The 22,800-nt window shown below is 36.6% G+C and overlaps 3 protein-coding genes and 1 non-coding gene across 11 annotated transcripts; 2 read left to right on the top strand and 2 right to left on the bottom strand.

Moving 5' to 3' along the window:
• Positions 1-1,255: 1,255 nt before the first annotated feature.
• On the top strand, positions 1,256-4,661 carry LOC140035097 (AP-3 complex subunit sigma-like). Its single transcript, XM_072074643.1, has 7 exons — positions 1,256-1,572; positions 1,701-1,743; positions 2,108-2,169; positions 2,396-2,492; positions 3,405-3,475; positions 4,124-4,215; positions 4,306-4,661. The coding sequence occupies exons 1-7, from the start codon at positions 1,504-1,506 to the stop codon at positions 4,367-4,369; spliced, it is 498 nt and encodes a 165-aa protein (XP_071930744.1). The 5' UTR covers positions 1,256-1,503; the 3' UTR covers positions 4,370-4,661.
• A 478-nt stretch (positions 4,662-5,139) lies between these two features.
• Positions 5,140-7,830, bottom strand: LOC140035096 (probable LRR receptor-like serine/threonine-protein kinase At2g16250). Of its 4 annotated transcripts, none has more exons than XM_072074640.1 (5): positions 7,065-7,830; positions 6,798-6,915; positions 6,577-6,611; positions 6,400-6,482; positions 5,140-5,683 (listed from the first exon to the last, which is right to left on the bottom strand). In XM_072074640.1, the coding sequence occupies exons 1-5, from the start codon at positions 7,682-7,684 to the stop codon at positions 5,256-5,258; spliced, it is 1,284 nt and encodes a 427-aa protein (XP_071930741.1). In that variant the 5' UTR covers positions 7,685-7,830; the 3' UTR covers positions 5,140-5,255. The 4 variants fall into 4 exon arrangements, with proteins under 4 accessions (XP_071930741.1, XP_071930740.1, XP_071930743.1 ...); XM_072074639.1 differs by having other exon boundaries at positions 6,798-6,933; positions 7,065-7,829; XM_072074642.1 differs by lacking the exon at positions 6,400-6,482 and having other exon boundaries at positions 6,802-6,915; positions 7,065-7,828.
• A 3,279-nt stretch (positions 7,831-11,109) lies between these two features.
• On the top strand, positions 11,110-11,181 carry TRNAQ-CUG (transfer RNA glutamine (anticodon CUG)). The gene has a single exon. It is a non-coding gene; the product is annotated as a tRNA-Gln (tRNA).
• Positions 11,182-11,957: 776 nt separating this feature from the next.
• Positions 11,958-19,739, bottom strand: LOC113731283 (probable LRR receptor-like serine/threonine-protein kinase At2g16250). Of its 5 annotated transcripts, none has more exons than XM_027256452.2 (5): positions 19,295-19,739; positions 17,136-19,170; positions 14,242-14,370; positions 13,468-13,490; positions 11,958-13,120 (listed from the first exon to the last, which is right to left on the bottom strand). In XM_027256452.2, the coding sequence occupies exons 2-5, from the start codon at positions 19,082-19,084 to the stop codon at positions 12,504-12,506; spliced, it is 2,718 nt and encodes a 905-aa protein (XP_027112253.2). In that variant the 5' UTR covers positions 19,085-19,170; positions 19,295-19,739; the 3' UTR covers positions 11,958-12,503. The 5 variants fall into 5 exon arrangements, with proteins under 5 accessions (XP_027112253.2, XP_027112254.2, XP_071930738.1 ...); XM_027256453.2 differs by having other exon boundaries at positions 17,136-19,153; XM_072074637.1 differs by having other exon boundaries at positions 17,136-17,943; positions 18,082-19,738.
• Between the last annotated feature and the right edge of the window lie 3,061 nt (positions 19,740-22,800).

Below are 22,800 nucleotides of genomic sequence, written 5' to 3'. Positions count from 1 at the left end.
AAAAAACTTTCAAAAACAACTAATTCAAACGGAGTTATTGTTTTTAAACAAAAACTCTAAAAATCCGTTTGGATTAATCTATTTTTTAAAAACAAGTATTTCAAAAACAATATTACAATAATACACAAATAAAAACAATTCTAAAAACACCTCATTCACAATAACTCCCAAAAATTCGTTTGGATTGATCTATTTTTTAAAAACAAGTATTTCAAATAAAATATTACAGTAATGCATAAATAAAAATAATTATAAAAACACCTTATTCATACAATATATTGAAAAACAACTCACAAATATACCAAAAAAATTAAAAATATATAAATTCTACAACATTTTCCACATATCACTACCACCCCTACCTACCCATCCATTGCTACAGACTTTTCTCTCTTCCTTTCTCCTCCCCTTCCCTCTTCCTTCTCCCTCTCCTTCCATTTTCAGCCTTGCTCTCCTTCCTCCTCACCTCTTTTCCTTCTCTCTTCCTCCTCACCTGTCCTTTCCCGCCACCCTCTTCCCTCATTTTCCCCGACAATCTGACCTCAATTAGATCACGATTGGTAAGAGGGGAAGGAGGGGCAGAGAGTGGCAAGGAAGATGAAGAGAGGAGAAAGAAGGAAGGGAGAAGGAAAAAGGAAGAGGAGGAGAGGAAGAGGGAAGGAATAGTGGCTATGGTGGGTAGGGATAGTGGTGATTGTGAGTGCTTGTGTTAATTTTTAAAAAGTACTTTAATTTTTTTAATTATAAAAGATACCATAAAATATATTCCAAAAATTCCTCAAAAAACACCAAAAAAACACATATTATATGGGTACCATACTATTTCAAATAATATTTCACTTATATCATAAACACATTTTCCAATCTCACCTTTTTAGATTCCAATTACCTTTTTATTTGACATACATTACATTACAAAAAAATGTTACAGTAATTATTCCAAATAATACTCTATCCAAACAAGCTATATACAGTAAAAGTTTTTTTATATATACTATTACAGTAAAATATTTCAAAAATACTTTAAAAAATAGTTAATCAAAACAGAGCTCTTGTGTTTGGATTGTATCTTATTTACACATTAACTTGCTTATGTTATCAACATATTTTTCAATTATTTTTTTATCTCAAATACAACACATTAAAAAAGTGTCACACTTTTTTTTTTTAAATTATCCCAAATAATCTTTTATCCAAACAGAAGTCTTTTTTTTTTTTGAAACAAAAACAAAGGTCTTTATAAATCATAAAAATAACAATCCAAACGAGAGTCTCTGTAATATTTGGAAAAAAAAAACTTTGTAATTGGGAACTAATGAGATTAGAGCACTTAGGAAGACTCCCACTGGCTGAGCCGGAGAAGAGGGCGATCAGACCTTGCAGACAGCGAGAGAGCTCTTAACCGGCCGAGGTACCGAGTTTGGCTAAAAGCTTTTCCGACACACAAATTCGGCCAGGGTTATTTTTGTAGAATTTGCGGTGGTTATATTAAATTAAGTGGCCATGATTAAAGCTGTGATTGTGATGAACGACCAAGGCAAGCCTCGCCTTGTCAAATTTTATTCTTTTCAGGTGCGTTAACTCCCATCGATATTCTTTTCGGCCAAAATTAGAAAAAAAAAAATTTTTTTTCTCATTTGTTTCAGTGAGTTGATGGATTACGTGACCTCAAAATTTGAAATGCATTTCTGTAAGGTTAGGCAGTGGAGAAGCAGCATGAGCTGATTCGGAGCATTTACGGAGGTCAGTGGAATTTGATCTTTTTTACTTCTTCGTTTCAAATAAAAAATTCAAAATAATGTTTCACGTTTTAATAAGATTAAGATGATAATGAGGTTTTCTGTATAATTTGATTTGCTTATCTTTGGCTCTTTAGAATCTGAGATGTACCGTTTCCCTTTCTGAATTCTGGATCCAATTAAATATATTTGGATCGGTGAATTCATGATGAATTAAGTTGGGGAAAGTATACACTCCATGCTCTTCTTTTCAGGACGCTCAGTCTGTAGTTGAATTCATGGGTGTGGAATTTTCTTTCTTTTTTTGTTTATTCATTATCTCAGGGGCCTTTCTTGTATGAATGTCTAAAGTTTGGTCATAAATGCAGTTTTATGCAGTAGAGCCAACAATGTGAGCAATTTCATTAAGGTGGATTCGCTGTTTGGACCTGTAAGTTCTATGCCTCATTATGCTCTTTTGTTTGAGTTAATTGGAACCTTTAGGTATTGAAAACTTTGACATCCCTGGATGCATGTTGGGCTTCTTGGCAGAATTTGGTAGTGGTCAATGTAATGTCTTGATCTGTTATGCGTGACCACATCCTTGCACTAGCTTCTTTAGAGTTCTGTGTATCTTTTTCTGTTCTGAAGCGCTACTCCAATTTTCTTATGCACAGGATGCACGACTTGTGTACAAGACTTTTGCGACGCTATACTTCATATTTGTATTTGATAGTTCTGAGAATGAGCTTGCCATTCTGGATCTCATGCAAGGTATATTAATCAATCCTTGATATTTGCCAGCTTTATATGTTTGAGGTTGTTGGTTTCATTTGATGTCGGGTACATGACTGTCAAATCTGCTATTGAATTGTTGAAAATCACAAATTTACTCTTCAATGTAGATTGAAAGTCATAGATTTTTTTTTTTGGGAGCAAAGTCATGGTTAGTTAATCAAAAGCAAAAATACAACATCCAGCTCTGCTTTTTGACTGAAATGTAGGTGAATTTTCAGTCATGAGCTAAATTATAAAGCTCTGCTTTTTGCCAAGTGCTCTCAACTTGATCGAATAATCTTAACCTACCTTTTCACTTGTTTGAAAATTTATTGTTCATGTCTCTTGGATCTTGAGTGATGTGAACATCAATGTTCAAGAAAATACTTGTGGAGGCTTCTTTACAATAGATTATCACATTATGGCTAGACAGTTGCTATGCAATACTCTTGCATGAATGAAGTTCAGACGACATATTGATCAGGTTCTCACATTAAGAAACATGCCATTTAGTTGTAGGATCCCCGGAAGTGAGAAGATTAATAAGAAAATCGGTGTTTTGTGCTGTTGATCTCCATAAGCTGTTGCTTTATATTGCCCTTAGAGATAAATGTGAGCACATGGCATAATACTTGTACCTTTCTCTAAGCTTTTTAGACTCCATCCTTTGTTTTTTGGCTCTACAATTTAATTAATTTCTCACTAGTTATTATCCTCTTGACAACCGTTTGCAGATTTTCCACTATCGCTGGCAGTAAGTGGTTTCTTTAGAATTTATAGACTTTTAGGCTTATACTGGAAGTACTTGATTTTGTTCCCCTGTTTAATGCAACGAATTTTCTTAATTTAGTAGCATCTTAGTTCACCTCTAAATTTTTCTCTTTCTTGTCTGAATACATTAATTTCCAGTTTTTGTGGAGACACTGGACAAATGCTTCCATAATGTATGCGAGCTTGATATAATCTTCAATTTCAACAAGGTAAACCTCATTCTCTCGTCTTGAACTAATGTTTCAAAAGCCTGTTCAAATCAGTTTGTCCTTGGTCAGCATATGGATACTGAAGCATTATTTGGTAACATGATTAGTCTTTTGGATTTCTTGTTGCTATTTTAATTCATGCTGTAGTGTGGTTACTTGAGTTGGCATTATTGTCTTGCATCACATTGATGGCTTCCTGGTACATTTTGTAGTACTTGGGAGCCTACAGCAATAGGAATTCATGAGCAAGGAATCACTGCCATGAGTTTGCTATTAGAGATTGGACTGAAATGGGTAGAATTTGGTGAAATTTGGAATGGAAACTCATTCAAGCTGAGTCTCACTTCCTCATCGAATTAGACTGTAGGTTGGACTATAGCTAGATCATGATTAATGTATTGTTCCCACTTCTTTTAATTTGCTCATGATTTGGTGGTTCAGTTGACCTTCCGGGTGTAGTTCTGTATAACTGGTTCTTCAGTGATGTGGTGTCTGATAACCAGCAAGCAAACATGCTAGCGTTTATTCATTTGGATTTTGATAACCGGCTCAAGTAACATGATGTATTTTTTACTAGCCCCATACGAGCTGCTAATATGAGCGTATATGCTTCTTGTCCCTAGTTTTTCATTTGCAACAGTTTTGCAGGTCCATTCAATTTTAGATGAAATCATTTTAGGAGGTCAAGTTCTTGAGACCAATTCTTCAGAAGTTGCAAAGGCAGCTGAAGAAATCTCAAAGTACTCTCTCTCTCTCTCTCTCTCTCTCTCTCTCTCTCTCTCCATGTTTATTAGATGTATTTGTTTTAAATAGAAGCCATTTATCTGCAGGATGGAGAAACATGCAAACTCCGTTACGTTAGTTCCATCCATTTCTGGTTGGAGCAATAGATAGCAACAATTTTGCTGTAGCAAGTATCCACAGCGGTGATCATCCACAGAAAAGCTACAAAGATCCACTCAACCCCCAGACAGACACCATTGAGTTTGCATAGATGTCAGTCGGTTGTTCTTTCCATGAATTCATGGGGTAGTCATGTTGTAGCCTAGTATTCTCCATTTAACAGTTTTTGACGCATAGATTTGTTATCAGAGGTTGGTAAAGGCAACGACTATGCATCACTGTCTTTCGAGGTTTGACTGAATTCACAGTGCTTATATTTTAAGGCATTAATGACTTTTGCTCATGTTAATTATACTGATTAACCGTAGACTTCTGCTGTTGAAAATAATCACAATCCTCAAAAGATTTAAATATGTCGAGAAATTTGTACACGACGCATTATTAACTGTCAAGTGTCAATCAATTGATAAAAAGAAATATACTTGTACAAGCCGAAACCAGAAAAAATTTGAGTGCTAGCTTGGCTGAACTGACGAAATGATTCCAAGGCCGTTACTTGGAAATGGTAGTGCCTAGAGTGCCTGGTCGGTCGAGAATGTTGTCGGATGCGTTGAAGGGAAAATTGCATATTATTAGACATCTTTAGAACAAACGTCGAAGAAAAGTGTACAGGATAAAAGTTTTTAAGATGAAATGAATTCTAATTCTTAAAAAATTAATTCAAGGAGGTACTAAACTGAGGATTAAAATATAATTGCTTTTACTTCTGACAAATTAATGTGGCTTGTCACTCTTTGATTTTTAACCAAATTACTGCTCTATTATAAAACCATAATACTCTATAATTTGCAAGCCTATTTTAACCAAAATGTGCAAGGATGTACACTGTACACTGGAGACGAGACTAGGCCTAGATGAGGCTGTACAAGAATAGGGTCTAGAATTGTCTGGAATCAAATTGAGGACTGATGGCTCCTAAAAAAGTTTGATAAGACTGAATAATTCTGGTCATTTCAAGAAAAGCATCATCAGAAATCTTGCCCGTTCTTAAAGCCTTGAGCACCTGTAGCATTTGGGGCCTCCGGGAAGGTTTGGGATTGAGACAGGCCCGGGCAACTATAGCCACCGCCCATACTTCCATGAAAAGACCCTCTGCCATGATGAAAGACGGGTCCATAGCCTTGCGAAGAAGCTCCTTATCGTAGATTCGCAACGTCAAGTCTCTCCAATTATTGGGTCGACCAATTGGAGGGATGGTGTCCGGGAAATCGGTGGCCGCATTCAAGCGGAGCTTGCCGGTGACCAGCTGAAGCAAAAGCTTACCAAAACAATAAACATCGTCCGCACACGTGGCATTAGATGCACCTGGCAACCCAAGATTAGGTCTTTCGTCAACCTTGTCGAATTTTCTACTAGAAGATCGGAGAGTTTGATCTCTGGTTATCTTGAGGAATCTTTTTTTTTTTTTTTTTTTTTTTGGTTGGTGCAGGTGGTAAGTTGCATGTAGTATTACTTAATTCTAGTAGGAATGAAGGAGCCAATGGCAATGCAAGGACCACCAATTTAAATGCATCTAAAATACAGCGACAATTCAATAATCAAATCCGCCTGTTAGGTTTATGATGTGATAGTACTAGTTGATACCACACAGTGTCAAGGTTCCATACATCATACTAGCTACTTGTGTATTTTCTATCTCCCAAATTCTACTTCTGCGTTCACCTACAAGTCAACTAACATGGGTTAAGCCGTCGGACATCAGAACCGGACGGACGGACGGACGATTTTGAGTTGGGGGAACAGATAATCAAAAAACAGTAAAAAAAATTCTTAACAAATAAAGAACTCAAAGTTAAAATGAATTAAAAAAATATAGTTGGAGGAATTATAAAGGGAAAAAAAATTAGACTTGCCTTTTAAAAGGGCAGATGTTTGAGATAAACGAAATTGGAAAAGATCAAATGCGCGGCTGATCAAGAAAAGGGTTGGGTTTAGAAGTTGCCTTCTAACCATTCATTTTGTAGTAGTAGTATTATGGAGTAAATCTTTAAGAAAAAATAATCAAAGAGGCAACTGCTCACCGATGATTCGTGAAATACTGTAGAAAATTGGTGCCAGTTGAAGAATGAAAAGCAACACACCATGCTTGCTGATACTACTAGTGCTGAAATCACTTTTAAGCAAATTTAAACCAGAAAAGAAGGAGCAGAGGATAATGTACAACAACTATTCGTAAATCGTAACCAGAAGTCACATACCGGATCCGGAAGTGCTTTGTCCAGCCCGCATGGCCCTGTTTATACAGAAGAAAAGAAAAGAAAAGAACGGTCGGACCAATCAGCCAAAAGTTTTGTTTTGAAAACTGTATCCCATCGATTAACTTAATTTCTACTACTGTTTTGTGAACCTAGGCAGAAAGCTCCTAAAGATCGGCCAATTTTACCAGAGATAGAAATGTAATTGAATAACAGGTGCTTACGTACTTTGACAACCGCAGGAACCTGGCAAACCTCGTCTCTCTGGGGTCGGTTTCCGCAGCTGCACAAACCTCACTAAGACTTCCAAGCCGCACTTCAAAATTATCATCAAGAAGGATGCTGCTAGCTTGAAAATCTCTATGTAAGCGAGAGGCACGGCAAGTCAAATTAACTTTTTCGTATGTAATAAAATTCACATTTGGGAAAAAGATGGTGCGCATAGGCATCATTTGCAGTTGATCAAGAATTGGGAGTTGCTGTTGGGCTACCTATGAACAATCGGGGGAACACAGTCATGGTGCAGGTAACACAGACCCTCAGCTGCTCCAATTGCAATCTTCAATCTTGTTATCCAATCTAAGGATGCTAATTGGCCGTGGTCATCTCCAGTCTCTCTACGCAAATAACTGGACAAGTCCTTGTTAGGCATGTACTCGTAAACCAGGAAGTCGTTGTTCATATTCTCCGAGCAGTGCCCCAGCAAAGGGACCATTCTAGGATGAGAAATCTTATGGAGAATCTCTAATTCTGATATGAAATAGTACGATCCTCTCTGGGCCGACGGCAGATTAATTTTCTTGACTACCACTTGAACCCCGCCTTCTAAAACTCCGTAATACAGATCCCCAGAGTGGCCGTGCTTGATTAGGTTGGATTCGCTCAAGTTATCTGTGGCTTGGAGAATTTGGTGATACTTGAATGAATCCCCCACTAACAAGCCGGAGAAGTTGAAAGATGAAAGCCCGAGATCGAAAGAGGTGAAGGTGGAGGTGGAGAAGGAGGACGCCAAGGAGACTTCACTCGGCGTACTCATACTGCTCAGCCGAAATTCCTCTCTCCGCAGGGTGGCTTTGACCAGCCTCTCCCAGTTATCGTAAATTCTAGACATCTATGATCTATGGTGTTGTTCCCTATCATTATTACTAGTAATTCATTACTTAGTAATTGTCTGACGAAAAACATGTAATGACGGTCCAGAAACACGGCCGAATCAGGAAAACAGATGCATTCAGCATATTTGGGAGTTCACTTGCAGATTGAACAACGTGGAATCCGGACTTTTAATACAGGGAAAATCGTTCAAAACATCCCTCATATTTTGCAAGATGGCTTTTTTCATCCCTTACTTTTAAAAGTGTAATTTTACGTCCCTTACAAATTCATATTGATCAAATTTGGTCCCTACCTAGGTTTCCGACTAGTTTTTCACCAGAATCCACCATGTGACTTGCATGTGATCATTTTTTAAGGGTAAAATTATCAAATCAAATTTTTACATAATCTGATTCATAGTCCCTCACATTTCACAATGAATTTTTTTCAAAATGAATTTTTTCATCTCTCATTGATCATGTATACGAATAACTTTTTTTCTATAAACTCACGTATATATCAATTTAATTTTACCTGAATAGTATGAATAACATGTAATTTATCTCTATTGGATTTCATCTAAACATGCTAATTGTAGTTATACACATGCTATTCAATAGATATATATATGAGTTTAAAACTAATAATTTTGTTTGAAACCCATGTATATATTTATATGATTTCACCATTTGAACCTATTCAATATTTGTGACATTTCTCTTTTGGTAATAATTTATTTATTAAATTGTATAATAAGGTCATCTAATTAATGGGTCTTAACTCGAATTCTATAATTATGCTAACAAATTTCAGTTTAAATCTGAAATTTCTACTCGACACTTTTAAGACCAACAGTTGAATTACTTGCCTTATGATTTTGTTAAAATTTGAAAGTGCCAATCACTTATTTCTTTTTGTCATACTTTTCTTTTGTTTACTTTTTCTATTCAAATTTAATTCGATATAAACACTCGATAATATTTAGGATTAAATGTCTTCTTTATTTTCAAATTTCGAGTAAAAGAAAATGAATATAAGTGAAAAACTAATAATTTTTTAAACATATGTATATATTTATTTGATTTCACTTGAACAATACGAATAGTGTGTAATATAACTCTATTTGATTTCACATGCTATTCGTATTGTTCAGGTGAAATCAAATAAATATATACATGAATTTTAAAAAAATTATTCACACACATGAGCAATCAAAGATAAAAGAATTCATTTTAAAAAATGTGAAGGATAAAAAAATTCATTTTGTGAAATGTAAGGGACAAAAAAATTTATATTATGAAATGTGAGAGATTATGAATTGAATTATATAAAATTTGACTTGACAAATTTGCTCTTAAAATATGATCACGTGCAAGGCACGTGGTGAATTCCGACAAAAAACTAGTCGAAAACCTAAGTAGGGACCAAATTTGATCAATGTAAATTTATAAGGGACGTAAAATTATATTTTTAAAAGCGAGGGACGAAAAAAATTATTTTGTAAAATATAAGGGACGTGTTTTGAATGATTTTCCATTTAATATAATTAGATTCACTCTGCCTGATGATCATGAGATACCTATACATTTAAGTGGGTGAATTTCTACTCTGAGTCTTGGTCCTCTTGGATACACGCGGTATTGACAAGTCGGAGGGGTGAATCGGTCCTTGCAAAGACAAACCCCCCCCCCCCCCCCCCCCCCCCCCCCGGCTCCCCCCAACACCCACACACCCAAAGAATATTCCGTCGTAAAATTTTCCAAATTAATTTAACGCGGTGCATAAGGAGGAATGATTGACTTACAAGGGAGTTTGGAGGGTTCCTAGTCATTTCTATTTCAGTCTATGTTCTTTACTGGTCCTTATTTTTTTTTTCGAAGTCAAGTTATATAAAACCTAGAAACAAAGCAACTCAGTCTTCCTAATCTTAGCAAGATGTGTTAATTCATTTTAATTGCGCCAGACCGGATTGTTGAACTGCAGATGATTGTTCCATCAAACTGGGCGGTGCAGTAGGTACAGTACTCAGACCTGTAATAAAATGGATTTGTATTCTACCCCTTGAAGTGCATGGCTATCAGTTCATTACTAGAAATATCTGTATTGTAATAGATTCAAGAAATAGAAAAGATTATGGGCTTGTATACTCCCTTCAACCCTTCTTCTATCTAGAGGAAGACTACGGTTTGGATTTGGACAGTGCTAACATTTAAGTAATGGTGATGGTGATGGTGATGGCTTCCCTATCCTTACGGTTATAGGCCTTCAGGTTTGGTTTTTGTGTATTAAATGAGACGCTTAAGTTTTGTTTATGAAAACCAATGAGATGTTTAAGTTAAGGAGGGCCAGATATGAGTTGTCATGCCGACCGGTGCTATATATTTTCTTCTCCTTGCTCCACACTCAAAGTTGTCATCGACGGGTGTGAGAAGGGCAAGCTAAAGTAGAAATAACTATATGAAATAACTTGAGGTTTGCTAATTGCTATTTGACCTAGCGTCACAGTCAAAACTAAAGAACAGAAATTTAGTAAAGACAACAGCCTTGAAGGAGAACATATTTGGGCTCAAATCAAACAAATTCTTGAAGTTGAAATACAGCCTTGTGTAATTTCACTCGCTTGTTGTCCGTACTCCATGCTCTGGGAGGGTTGACTTTGGAGATAACATGGATGGCTTTCAGGGACTGACACAACACATACGGTTTTCGAGGAAAGATGTCATGGGCAAGGTTTGAAACCTGAGGAAACAAAAGCATACCACTTATGTATTAATTAGTAGGCATAACTTTGTAATATCCTATTCTCGTGCTCAAACCAAAAGGATGAAGCCATGTTGTTGGAACTCCTACAGGCTATAACAAGAACTATAGCAATGCCACAATGATAGCAGAGCACACAACATCTCTGCGTCAGATCGTAAAAGAATAACCTGTGGAAGAGATCCAACCGTGAATATTGCATTCCATGTAAGAGGTCAAGTACAAACAGAGATCCGCCATTCATCTATAAGGAACTTCGATCTTAATTTCCCATCATGTCTTTATCTCTAGAATCAAGATTGGCTTTTGGAGGTATATTAAAGCACATTTCAAAGATGTACCTTATCAATGTCAAAGCTTTGTTGGACCGAAAAGGTTTTGATCTAGTGATTAAAATTAAGACCCTAGAAAGTAGAGATCTTATATTTTAATCCCTCTGCTTTCTTGCTTCTTTAAATCTCACATTTTCCTACTTGAAAAAAAAAAAAGAAGTTAAATTATGCAAACTACATTAAGGCACATCTTCGAAAGAGGCAACAAAAGCGGGAGGAAAAATAAACATGCAAACTACATCAAGGCACATCTTCGAAAGAAACATGGAATACACAGGGCCACGTACAATTATGCCAGAACCCTCAGAACCAATAATATAAAAGAAAGGAATCAAAGTGCAATCAGTCAGGTCCCATGGTCTAGTGGTCAGGACATTGGACTCTGAATCCAGTAACCCGAGTTCAAATCTCGGTGGGACCTATATTGTTTGTTTCTCTTTTTCGGTTTTAGGGCCCTTAGTTTTTACTTATTTGCGTTTTGTGCCCCGTACTTCCTTTTTCTTCTTCTTCTTCGTATAAAAAAGGCTCATTATTAGACGCGCATAGAATGCGGATAAAACGTCTCTCTCCAGTCAAGCTGCATGAGAACACCTAACTTCTCTTCATGAATAAATAAATGGAAGGGTGCCACCATATTATGTTTACAACATTAAACACAATACCCGTCCTTAGCAACCAATTAATATGTACTTACTTTTCTTTCTTCATCATCCCTTTTTTTCTTCTTCATCCCTGCAGCTCCAATTTTGGTTTTCCTTGAGTCAAGCCACACGCATTCACTTCTTCATATTTGTGGCACATACTTCACATTGACCAAGGCCTGTGGAACAGTGAAGTTGAGCTGGATAACATCAAACTTGTGGGACATAGAGTGGAATCAAGACGCAACGACTGGCGGGTTGCTGCATTAATTGAGGATATTCAGTCCATTTGTAATTTGTTTCATCAATACTCTTTCTCTTTTGCTAATTCAGGGAAAGTAGATGGCATTAAACTGAGCATTTATGCTCCTAACATCTGGTTAGATGAAGAATCGGTAAACCCTAATCTTAGATGCTAATGCATCAATGGGAATTGTAGCACTGTTGTCCTTTTTGCATGGATCCTTGTTCAGTTATAAAGTTTTTACGATGAAATATAAAGTTACCATTTTGACCCAAAAAAAAAAACGAAAATGCAAATAATACCCAAGGCAACTAATGAAATTAATTCAGATTAAATAATAGAGACAAAGAAAGAAAGAAAGAAAGAAACTATGTAGCAGTTGTTGTCTTTGACGCCTTCCATCTTTGGGAAGGAGGTGGAGCCTTTATAATTTACATTCCACAGGAGGACCAACAACAGAAAAACTGTAGCTTGTTTCAACGGAAAACAAGCCCCAAACAAATAGGAAGAAGAATCATCACTGGGCTAAACCTCACTCTCGTCTCTCTCACTCTCCACGAAGAAATGGAAAAAAAAAAAAAAAAAAAAAAAGAACTTCCAAAATCAAAATCCATGCAATTTGGTGTCTCTTCCCTGCTAAACAAGAATTCCCTTAAATCTTTCTATCCAATTACCTCTGGTGGGAGCTGTGCAGTTTTTAAACAAATCCCCTCCCCTAGGGTAAGAAGGAGACGGGCTTGCAATACCAGAATCTTCCTACTTGGAGGAGAACGCTGAGCTGTATTAGCAAGCAAGGGACTCAAATGCAAAGCCTGCTCTTGTTATTAACAAAAGAATTATGAAAAAATCATCTGAGTTCTAATCCTCATTTGGCCTTTCTACATCTTGGACATTCATCGGTTCAGGAAAAATCTCCCTGGACTGCCTCCTAGTTGAGGATGAATGGCCTCCTTCGCCATTATGACCACTTCCCTGAGAACCAGTTGTACCCGACTGTTTAAAGCTACTCCCACCTTCCATTTTGTTAGCCGGTGCCACTGGTATAGCTGCCACATCTGAAGAGCTATGCCGCCAGCTACCAAATAGAGCAGCATTCCATGAGCTTCTCGAGGAAGTTGTTCTAAGCCTTGCTGAGCTAGTGTGCTCTTCCCTAACCACTTTCAGAGGATTTTCCAGAGCTTTAAGAATATATCTCATCAGGGGCCGTCTCGAGGGCTTGGGGTTCAGGCAAGACTTGGCAACAACAGCCATGGCCCATACTTCCTCTAATAGATCTTCGTCTATTATCAACGATGGGTCAACAATATTTGTCACCAGTTCTTTTTCATATATACTGATGTAGGGTAGCGTCTGCTCCAGCCAGTCCTTCATCCCAGCATCACCAGATGCACTGATACCTAGCTTGCCTGTTACAAGCTCAAGCAAGACCTTCCCAAAGCAATAAACATCATAGGCACATGTAGCATTGGGGGTACCTAGACATTTCGAGACAGAAATAAATTCTGGGTAAGGTATTTGGAAAAGAGAAAGTAAAGGCATAATCTTGAAGAATGAGGAAAATGAATATCTTGAGAAAGCAAATGAGGAAAATTTCGTTTATCCAGTAAACACGGCAAATTAAAGATGAGAAAAGCAAGCTGAATGTCACCAGAAACCAGAAAAACCAACAAACTCAGGGTCTTAAATCTCTCAATATCAGATAAAGACCAGTAGTTGACTCAAGCTACTTGCATTTGAAATTGGCAAGTGAACAGAAAACTCAACAAGGACAAAGGACTTGCATAATGACCAACAGAACTACATCAAGGTAAATTTTGCTTACCAGAGGTGCCTTGTTCTGATGTCCTGCACATAAGAAAGAAATTTACTATGTCAGGTATACATTAAGTAAAATAAGATTATAGTGCAAAAAGCCCACAACAAATCACAAGAACTAAAATGACTGCTGCACATGTTGAGCAATTCAATGTAGTAAATGAAATTGGCAATCAATGAACTGAATCAAAAGGGTAGTCAATTCCATTTGGAACCCAGTTCCAAAACTTTGAAGGTACTTTGATGGTCAAGACAGGCAAGGTCTTACTTGCCATCAATTTTTAAAAGATCACAAGGAATTACAAATGACATATATACTGAAATGCTCTTTTTTTGCGCAATCTATACTCAAATACTTCCCCAACAACAAAGATATTTAACTCAACACCAATGATTAAACAACTAATGACCTCAATTCCACTACAACCAAAATATTTTTCAGGAAGAGGAGCATGACAGCGCATATTTTGATTTTTGAGGGACTCAAGTTACATTCTATTTAAAGAAAATTACTCTGGCATAGCTAGGACCCTTCAAATCAAGTTTGGAAGAGGCCCAAGTGCATGTATTCCTTAAGATAGGCATGCAAGTATATAAAAGTATAAAAGTAACAAATAGCGACATCTTCAACCCAGTTGGAAAGAACATAAAGTAATTTCCCAGTAGAAGGGTAGATCCCAAACGCTTCAGATAAAGCTTTTTCTATGCATGGGCCTTGTGCCATACATCCAAAAATGGAGTTTGGACTTGCACGAAGCAGCAAATATCAAGGATCACTTACTGTGGCAACCGCAGCAACCGGGTGATTCTATTTTGATGATTGTCCCCTTCTTGAGCACAGACCTGACTTAAGCTCCCTAACCGCACTTCAAATTTATCATCAAGAAGAATGCTGCTTGCTTGTATATCTCTTCAGGGACAATGTCAAAAAGAAAAGAGGATCATTACAAATCTATTTGTATAATCAGACGAAATAGGAAACTAAGGAAAGTAGAGAGTTTATGCAATGCACCAACAATGATATTAAGCACACCTTACTCTGAGACGCGCAGCAAGTTTGTCTTACCCAAACTAAATGGAAAAACAAAACTTCTTGACTTTAAGCCATAAAGTAGAGCGAAAATAAGTTACTTTTGACACCTATATTGGGAGGAGTTAGGGAATTGAGGATCATAACTTATTGAACATGCATTTTAGCATGCACCAAATATATATTGTCTACCACCACACATAAGCAGAAACCTTCAGAGAGTAATCAGAAACATCCACCCAGAAAACCTTACAAATACCTAAAGTCAAAATGCAACCAAGTCATCAGTTTGGAAATGCAAAAATCATGTAGAATGCAAACTAATACTCATCAGGTTTCTCTTTTATTTATCCAAGTTATTACAAGCTGAACTCACCACATACATTGTCCCATGCAGTCACAAAGCAAACTCAAAAAGGCTTTGAAATACTGAACAGTAACTACATTACATCTTGCAACACCAATTCAGCCTCTTATGTAATTTTCATTTTCGTTTACTTTTTCAAAATTTTCGTGTGCCAGTTTGGGCACCTGGGCTATAATAAGGTGCTTACGGTTGTTCTAACCCCTTGCATGTGTTTTTCATTAACTCAACACATCCGAAAATCATCAATAGGGTAAGCTAGGAGCATACTGTGCCTGCAGCAAATTTCAACCATTGCTCTATATTACACAATGTAAAGCACATGAAATGGAGAAGATATAGAATGTTGAGGAACAAAATTTAGTCAAGTTAGATACGGTTAATGAATATAATTATTGATTAGTGAGAGTTAAAAGATTGAATGCATCAGATATCTGTTGAGCATTGTAATCTAGGTAATAGTGGCAGGCAAGATAGGAGCATATTAAAGTTCATGACTATGAAAACTGGGAGTCTGGATGCACCCAAGAGAAGAAATTAATGACTCAACCCTTTCAGCATCTAGTTTTTTGGGTGGAAAACTAATTCCCTTATCACAGGCTGTATTTAGCTACAAAATACGTGCATTATCAGATAAAGTATTTCTTGAGGGGCTTGTTTTGGAAATGCTAACTCAACTTCAATGTAGAATCAGCCTCTTAAAACTATTGAAGTTACAAAGATATGCTTTGTTTAAATATGGACGTTTTATGCATGTATGCAGTGGCAATGGAAGCTCCAGCAGGGTTCATGACAATCATATCATTAAGGTCTCTAGATAAGGATTAATTACACAAGATGAGGCAACTTAGAAATGGATAAGCTAATTAAGAACATAAAGTTGACTAAGTAATAAGAATTTCTTAGTGAAACATAATCTAAGGAACAGTTATGCTCGGAAAGGAGTTTTCATATTGACACAATGCTAGATTAATTGTCCATGAAGTTTAGGTTGAACACCATAACTCCATAAGCAGTATATTTGTCTTTGCCGAATTCCATGCCTCGATCTTCCCCAACTCCCACTCCCTTAAAAGTTAAAAAGTAATTTTGAAAAGGTTTTCTGTGTCTTCTAGAAAAAGTTTGCTAGTAAATTCCAAAATTGCTTAAGCCAGTTCTACAAAGACACACATTAACAGTCTCCTTTCCCAAGAAGCAGCAATAAACTTCGTTCAAAACAAAAGGGTTCTAGACTTTTATACTCCTACAAGTTCTTAAGTATAAAAAGAGTCACTTGGGAAATGCTATAGCAGTCTTTTCCTAACAGGGGGTAATAAATTGCTTAAAAATACTGGTAATTTCATTTCAAACTTTTTAAGTTTAAAAACGTATCTTATGTAAAGAAAATTTTAGTGAAACATCGTTTCTATTTATATTTATCTATTGTGACCATTAACATTGAAGTCGCCTTTTTGTTCTACGTCCTTCAAAGCATGACTGAAGTTCATTATTACAAACAAAACCATATTAGAGACGGGTCTTAGCCTGTGCTTACTTTTGAAGAACCAAAGAAAATACAACCAGTTCTGCAAAGGTTACAAGAAACACAGGAAGAAGAGATTATGAAAAAAATTGGTATTTTGTATTGTAGTTTGTAAAAAGCAAACAAGAATAGCAAGGAATTGAATGTACTCATTGACTAATAAAGGCACGCTAAGTGACGGAAACATGTGCAACTAAATTGCAAAAAGTTTGGAAAAACCTAGGAGATGTGGTAGCATGATCCCTAAGGATAATCTTTTTGGGCACAAAGAAGCAAAAGAAAAGACTGAAGCTTTACAGAGCAAAGGTAGAAATCAACCAACCAGCCACTAGACTACGGCGGGACCAGCATATAGGAGTAAACTTAAAGTCTTTCCTTTTGACCTTTTTATGACTCCTCCTCTGAGTTGCTTAACTGAAACCTTGAACCGTATACCATGGGTATAGAAATTGCCACATGTATAACATCTTCCGTATATTGAACACATCAAGCTACAAGTGACAAGTGAATTCAATGGCTAGATGTAATGACAATGCATGAGACGTACTAGATGCATGGATGTCTAAATATGTAAAACTATTGCCGTCTAAGGCAGACACTTTGATGTCAGTTTCTTAATCTGATATGGGAAGATCATTATGCTAGCATAATCAAACAGCTTCATGCCCAAAAAAGATAAGTGTTAGAAAGTCACCAAATCATATAATGATGGCAACAAAAGGAAATAGGAAATAGAATGATAAGCAAATGTGGAAGTACCTATGAACAAAGGGTGGGGAGCATTCATGATGCAAAAAAGAAAGGCCCTCCGCAGCTCCTATAGCAATTTTCAGTCTAGTTATCCAATCAAGAGATTGTAAACTGTCATCGTCTGAATTGGTTTTCCTGAATAAAGAACTGGACAAGTCTCCATTTGGCATATATTTGTAAACTAGAAACTTTTCATTCTCATTCTCTAAGCAATGTCCCAAGAGAGGGACCAACCTGGGATGAGAAACCTTGCTGAAAAAGTCTAGCTCCAACATGCATGCTTCTTTCTTGACTGAGCGCAAATCAAATCTTTTAATTACCACTGGAATTCCCCCTTCAAGAATACCCCGGAAAATATCACCAGAATGGCCATGTTTGATGAGATTCTCATCACCAAACTCACCTGTGGCATGGAGAATCTGCTGATATGTAAATGCATCTCCCAAGCTGGTAAAGTTTAAAGACATTCCTGGAGATGGAGGGCTTGCACCTGCAGGAACAGGGCCAACACCAGTGCCTCTTTGATTCGTTGCATCCCTCCTGCGACCGCAAACAATCAAAAGTATAAGCAAAATCACCAAGAGCACAATAAGTGCGGCTCCTCCCAAAACTGCAGCAAATATGATAACAGTTCTGTGACTCTTCTTGCGTGATTGAGTAGGAGTTTGAGTTGAATTTGGCAGTCCAAAGTTATCAAATATTAGACCCCTCTCTGCATAAAATGATTCGCATTCTTGTGCAGTCCTTTGATTTGACAGTTGTTGGAGGCAATTTTTGCCAAGAGACACTTTGCTTCTGGCATAATCTGGAGGCGTACCTTGGAAATAATTACCAGAAAGATCAGTAAAAGCAAACCTCCTAATCACAGAACCGAGACCTCCATAAAACAGATTCTGAGATAAGTTAAACACTGCAGTTGTGCCGTTAACACTTGAATTAAGATTGGGCAGTGTACCAGTAAAGTTATTTCTGGAGGCATCGAAAACTTGCAAGCGAGACATTGTCCACAGTGCGTCAGGAAGACCACCAGTAAAGCCATTATGACTCAACACCAGATACTGCAACTGATTCAAAGCAGGAAACAGATTCCCAGGCAACGATCCTGAGAGGAAATTATTCCCAATATCAAGTCTCTGCAAATTCCTTAAACCTCTCAAGTCTGAAGGCACGGGCCCCACTAAAGAGTTGGATCCAAGATCAAGGTCAACCAGACCGGAAAGATCACCGAGTTGGGCGGGTATCGAAGAAGACAAACTATTCCCAGAAAAATTCACGAACTTCAACCTAGCTAAACTTCCAATACCAGGAGGGATGCCCCCAGTTAAGTAATTTGATGACATATCAAGCAAAGTAAGATTTCTTAGACCAGAAAAAGTCGGAGGAATGATGCCAGTTAGAGAATTTTGCGAAAGATCAAGAACCTCAAGGCGTAACAAATTACCCAAAGTTGATGGAACTACCCCTGTAATAGTATTTCCAGATAAATACAAGCTAGTTAAGCTACTCAAATTGCCAAAACTTGCAGGAATAGAACCACCAATTGAGCAAGACCTAAGATCAAGCACTTGTAGAGAGGCAAGTGCGAAACCAAACCATTGAGGAATTGCGCCTGGAAGCGCGAAATTGGACGCATTAAAGGAAGCCAAAAAGGTGAAGTTCCGGAGGGCATCAACTGAAAATTGAGGGTTTTGACTTCCAATACGAGTACGCTTAAAACCAGAGATATTGATCCTAGTAACACGTCCATTCTGGCATTGAATACCAGCCCAACGTGAACAAGGGTCAGACTTTATAGGCCATTCTCTAGCTCTCAAACCCAATGAAGATCTCAATTTAAGTAAAGCCAATCTCTCAAGTCGAGAACTCAGCAATTGCTGCTGCTGTTCTAATGTAAAGTTAAACAATAAGGACAAAACCACAAAACAGACCAAAGCCACTTTGCTCCGCCGATCCACCATCGCCGCTTAACCTTCATTGAACTCCAAAAATCCTCACATTCATCAAAACCATATATGCTATACCCCTGACTGTATATTTCCAGTAACTACAAAAGTATAAGTGTCTATTTATTCAAGAAATTTAGGGATTCTTGATAAACAGCAGCAGCAGAATATACATTTGCTTTTTTGTTTCTTGCAAGAAAGGAAGAAAAGCTCAAAAGGGCTTACCTTTATGAATTCTAAGGTTGAATGAATCAGAAACCTTGATTTGATTCTTGAAAATATTCTATCTTTTTCTGGGTTTTTCTTGAAATCTTTTTTTTTTTTTTTCTATGTACCCTTTTACTTCTTTCTCTCTCTTTTTTCTTTCTGCACACCTACTATTACTCTTTCTTTGTTTTCTTTCAGTTTCTTCGGTTGACAAAAGGAGAGAGAAATGATTATCAATTAGTAAAAAAATAAGGGAGTGTTTAAGAGCAAGAAAGAGTGAATCATTTGAGTAGTAGACACAAGACAGAGAGAGAAAGTAAAAGGGTGGGTTGGTCTGGGTCAAGGCTATTGTAGATGATGCTCAACAACAGCAGCAATATTTATCTCTGCTCCGCTCTGCTCTCCTCTCCTCTCTGGAAAATCACAGATAGGAGCATATTGTTTCAAATTTGCTAACTTGACTATTAGAAAAAGGGTAATCAGTCTGAACTGAACTGGCCATGTATGCGCGTGAGTCTCAAAGGCTATTTCATATGCATACGCTGTAAATGATAAAATCTACTAATACTCAAGTAGCAATTTGTGCGCATAGAGATAAGTGATGAGTAAAAGGGGTTAAATTCAATACCCCTAACTTATTGCTTGGATTTTCATTTTCCTCCAAAAAAATTTTTACGTTTTTTATAAATATATTTTTAATTATTTTTATCTTACATACATCACATCATTACAATTACAAAAATTTTAGAAAATAACAATCTAGACGAGGGCTTTGTTTGGATTGGGCTTTATTTCTCAAAATTTATTTACTTACATCATCATTACAATTTTCAATACATCTTTTTACCTTCCCAATTACCTTTTTATCTCACATACATCACATCACAAAAAATGCTACAGTAAAAATATCTCTAATAATTCACAATCCAAACAGACCCGAGCTCATTATCTTTTATATTTTACTCGTCGTATGACTAACTCATTATGGTTTAACCCTACCTCTTTTGTTATTGAATAAATAATAGTAGTAGAACATGGGTGGAGAATGGTTTCAAAATTTGTTTCCGCTTTATGAAGAAAATTTAATGCAAAGGAAAAACACGTGGGAAAGACATAAAATCCCGCCAACATCCATGTTCGGATTTCTATTTTTTTCAAAAAAAAAATTTCATTTTTTGTGAATACGTTTCTAAATTAAATTTTTATTTTTCATACATCACATTATTATAATATATTTTTTTAGAAAAAAATAGCAATCCGAACTGCAGCAAGTACGTAAGTATTTTTTGTTACTATCATTTTTCTTTGGCTTTTAATTTCCCACTGCTTTTGCCCGTGTACGACTTCAAGAAAGCGGCCTTTTTTTTTGTTGGGGTTAAGGCGGGAGTGCACGAGCCGTGGTTCGGCCGGCGGACCTGTACGTATCGGTATGGCTCAAGGATACGTTCGGTTCCGGTTCTCACCACTCAACTCCGATTGGGAGTTGGGACTGGGGCTTGGGGGTTTGACCGGCCGGAAATTCCGCTTCATCCAGCTAAGCTCAAACTACTACCGTATAAAGTCGCTAGCATTATGCTAATAGAATAGGACACAAAATAATTGTAGAAATCATTCATTCATATTTCATAGTGCCACTACTTTTCTCACTCTCAAATCTGCGAATATTAATAGCAGTAGATGTGATTTTCTTGAGATTTATTTCTCTTGATGGTGGGACAGATTGAGGAGACACTTAAGTTGGTACGAGATTTTTTAAGGGTTTTAATTTAATATTGTGAATCTTAATTTATATTAGAGGTGTGACGCAGTTGAATTTATTACAGCAGTATAAATTTGTTTTTTTTTTACGTGTGTTGTTGTATAAATTTATTCCATGATTTAGAAAGGAGTGGAGGTGTGAGATGTGATTTTGTGAGCGAGCGTCTGCTAGGCTGCTGCTGAGCTGGATAATAAAGAGAAAAGAGTCTCCATAAATTACATTACATGTCTCGTAGCTGGAAAGCAATTCACATTAATCTTCTTCTCGTCATTTACAGCATCTTAATGAGAAAAGGGGGGGGGGGGGGGGGTGGGAGAAGAATTACTGTAAATGAATCTTTAAAGCAATTCTATACTTGGTTACTTATATTACCGCCTCCTCTGCGGACCAAATATAACCAAATTCCGTTTTTTCATTGAAAAAATTATAGTTTGTTAGGTGGAAAGTATTGAATTCAGACAAAATCGAGTATGGCGGAGGTTGGAGACGGTTGATCTTAAGGAACGAAATTTAATCCCTCTTTCGTTCCTTCTACTATTAAGAAATTAAATTCAAACGCGTTGTATGTATTATCTGTTATTAGCGCAACTTTTTTGTCAATCAAATCTTGCCAGACGTTTTCAATTAGTTTATTAATAATATTGATTTCTATTTTATATATTTAGAAAGAAAATTTGTCTACAAATGTGACTTTATTAATTTTTTTTAAGTCATTTAATGCGTAATGCAATATAACAACTTAGACAAAAGTAAAGTTAATTACCAAATGCAAATCCCTCACTTTGCGTCCTTTATTGTCCAATTAAATCAGCTCAAACCTTGAACTTTTCAACTCTCCCAGTGCAACACAATAAATTAAATTATCAATTGAATTTGATTTCGCAATGTGATCTCCACATATAGCAATCAAAACATATCTTTTTTTTTTTTTTTGGTTGGGTTAAAAATCCACTACATCATGTTAAAATTTGGAGAGAATAGTGGTCAAAAGTCAGAATCATGGAGATGTCATTTAAGGTACATATTGCCGTTAACCCTAAACATAAATGCAAGAACAGCTATCAGAATAAAAACTCAAAACCTGCTTTTGTCAAATACAATTCTTAAACGAACGCTGGATAATCATTTTTCTGTTTATAGATTAGCCTGCCAATAGAAAGTGGAAAATGAGTGCTAGAAGTCCGAGATATGAAATGATTGCTCAAGTTCTCTGTACTTTGCTTTTGCAACATTGATTATGATGTCTTCGATTGCTCCTCAAAACAAACGTGTTAGTGCAAGACTGTGAGGGCCATCTCAAAGTTTTTCTTTAAATCCCTCATTAATTAACGGATACACTTTTTTTTTTATAGGAGAGCGATGAAATGATTGTGATAATTACTTTCTTTAACCCGTAACGAATAATCAGAATGTGATAATGCCATTTAGGAGATGTTAGTAGTATTCTTGAAACCTTGACTGTCAAGTGATGTTAACACAAATTTCAAAAGAGGTTTCTAAAGATATCTCTAGTCAGTGGAGTGAAAAATTTACCTTTTTTGGTAGTTCGAGGGGCAAAAAATATACACTTAATAGTTGGAGAGTTAAAAGCCGACAAACTTAATAATTTGAGGGGGCGACCAAATTTTTTAGCCTTGCCGAAAGAGATAAGATGAATTCACTCCTACACGCAACGCTAATTCACACTTGACATTTTCAGTTCAACACAATGCCGTTTTTAAAACATCACGTCATGTGGATTAGTTACACGGAATAAAACAATGAA

This window comes from Coffea arabica, chromosome 2c (genome assembly GCF_036785885.1).
Source record: "Coffea arabica cultivar ET-39 chromosome 2c, Coffea Arabica ET-39 HiFi, whole genome shotgun sequence".
In the NCBI taxonomy this organism is placed as follows: domain Eukaryota; kingdom Viridiplantae; phylum Streptophyta; class Magnoliopsida; order Gentianales; family Rubiaceae; genus Coffea; species Coffea arabica.
This window is presented reverse-complemented; position numbering and strand designations above follow the sequence as displayed.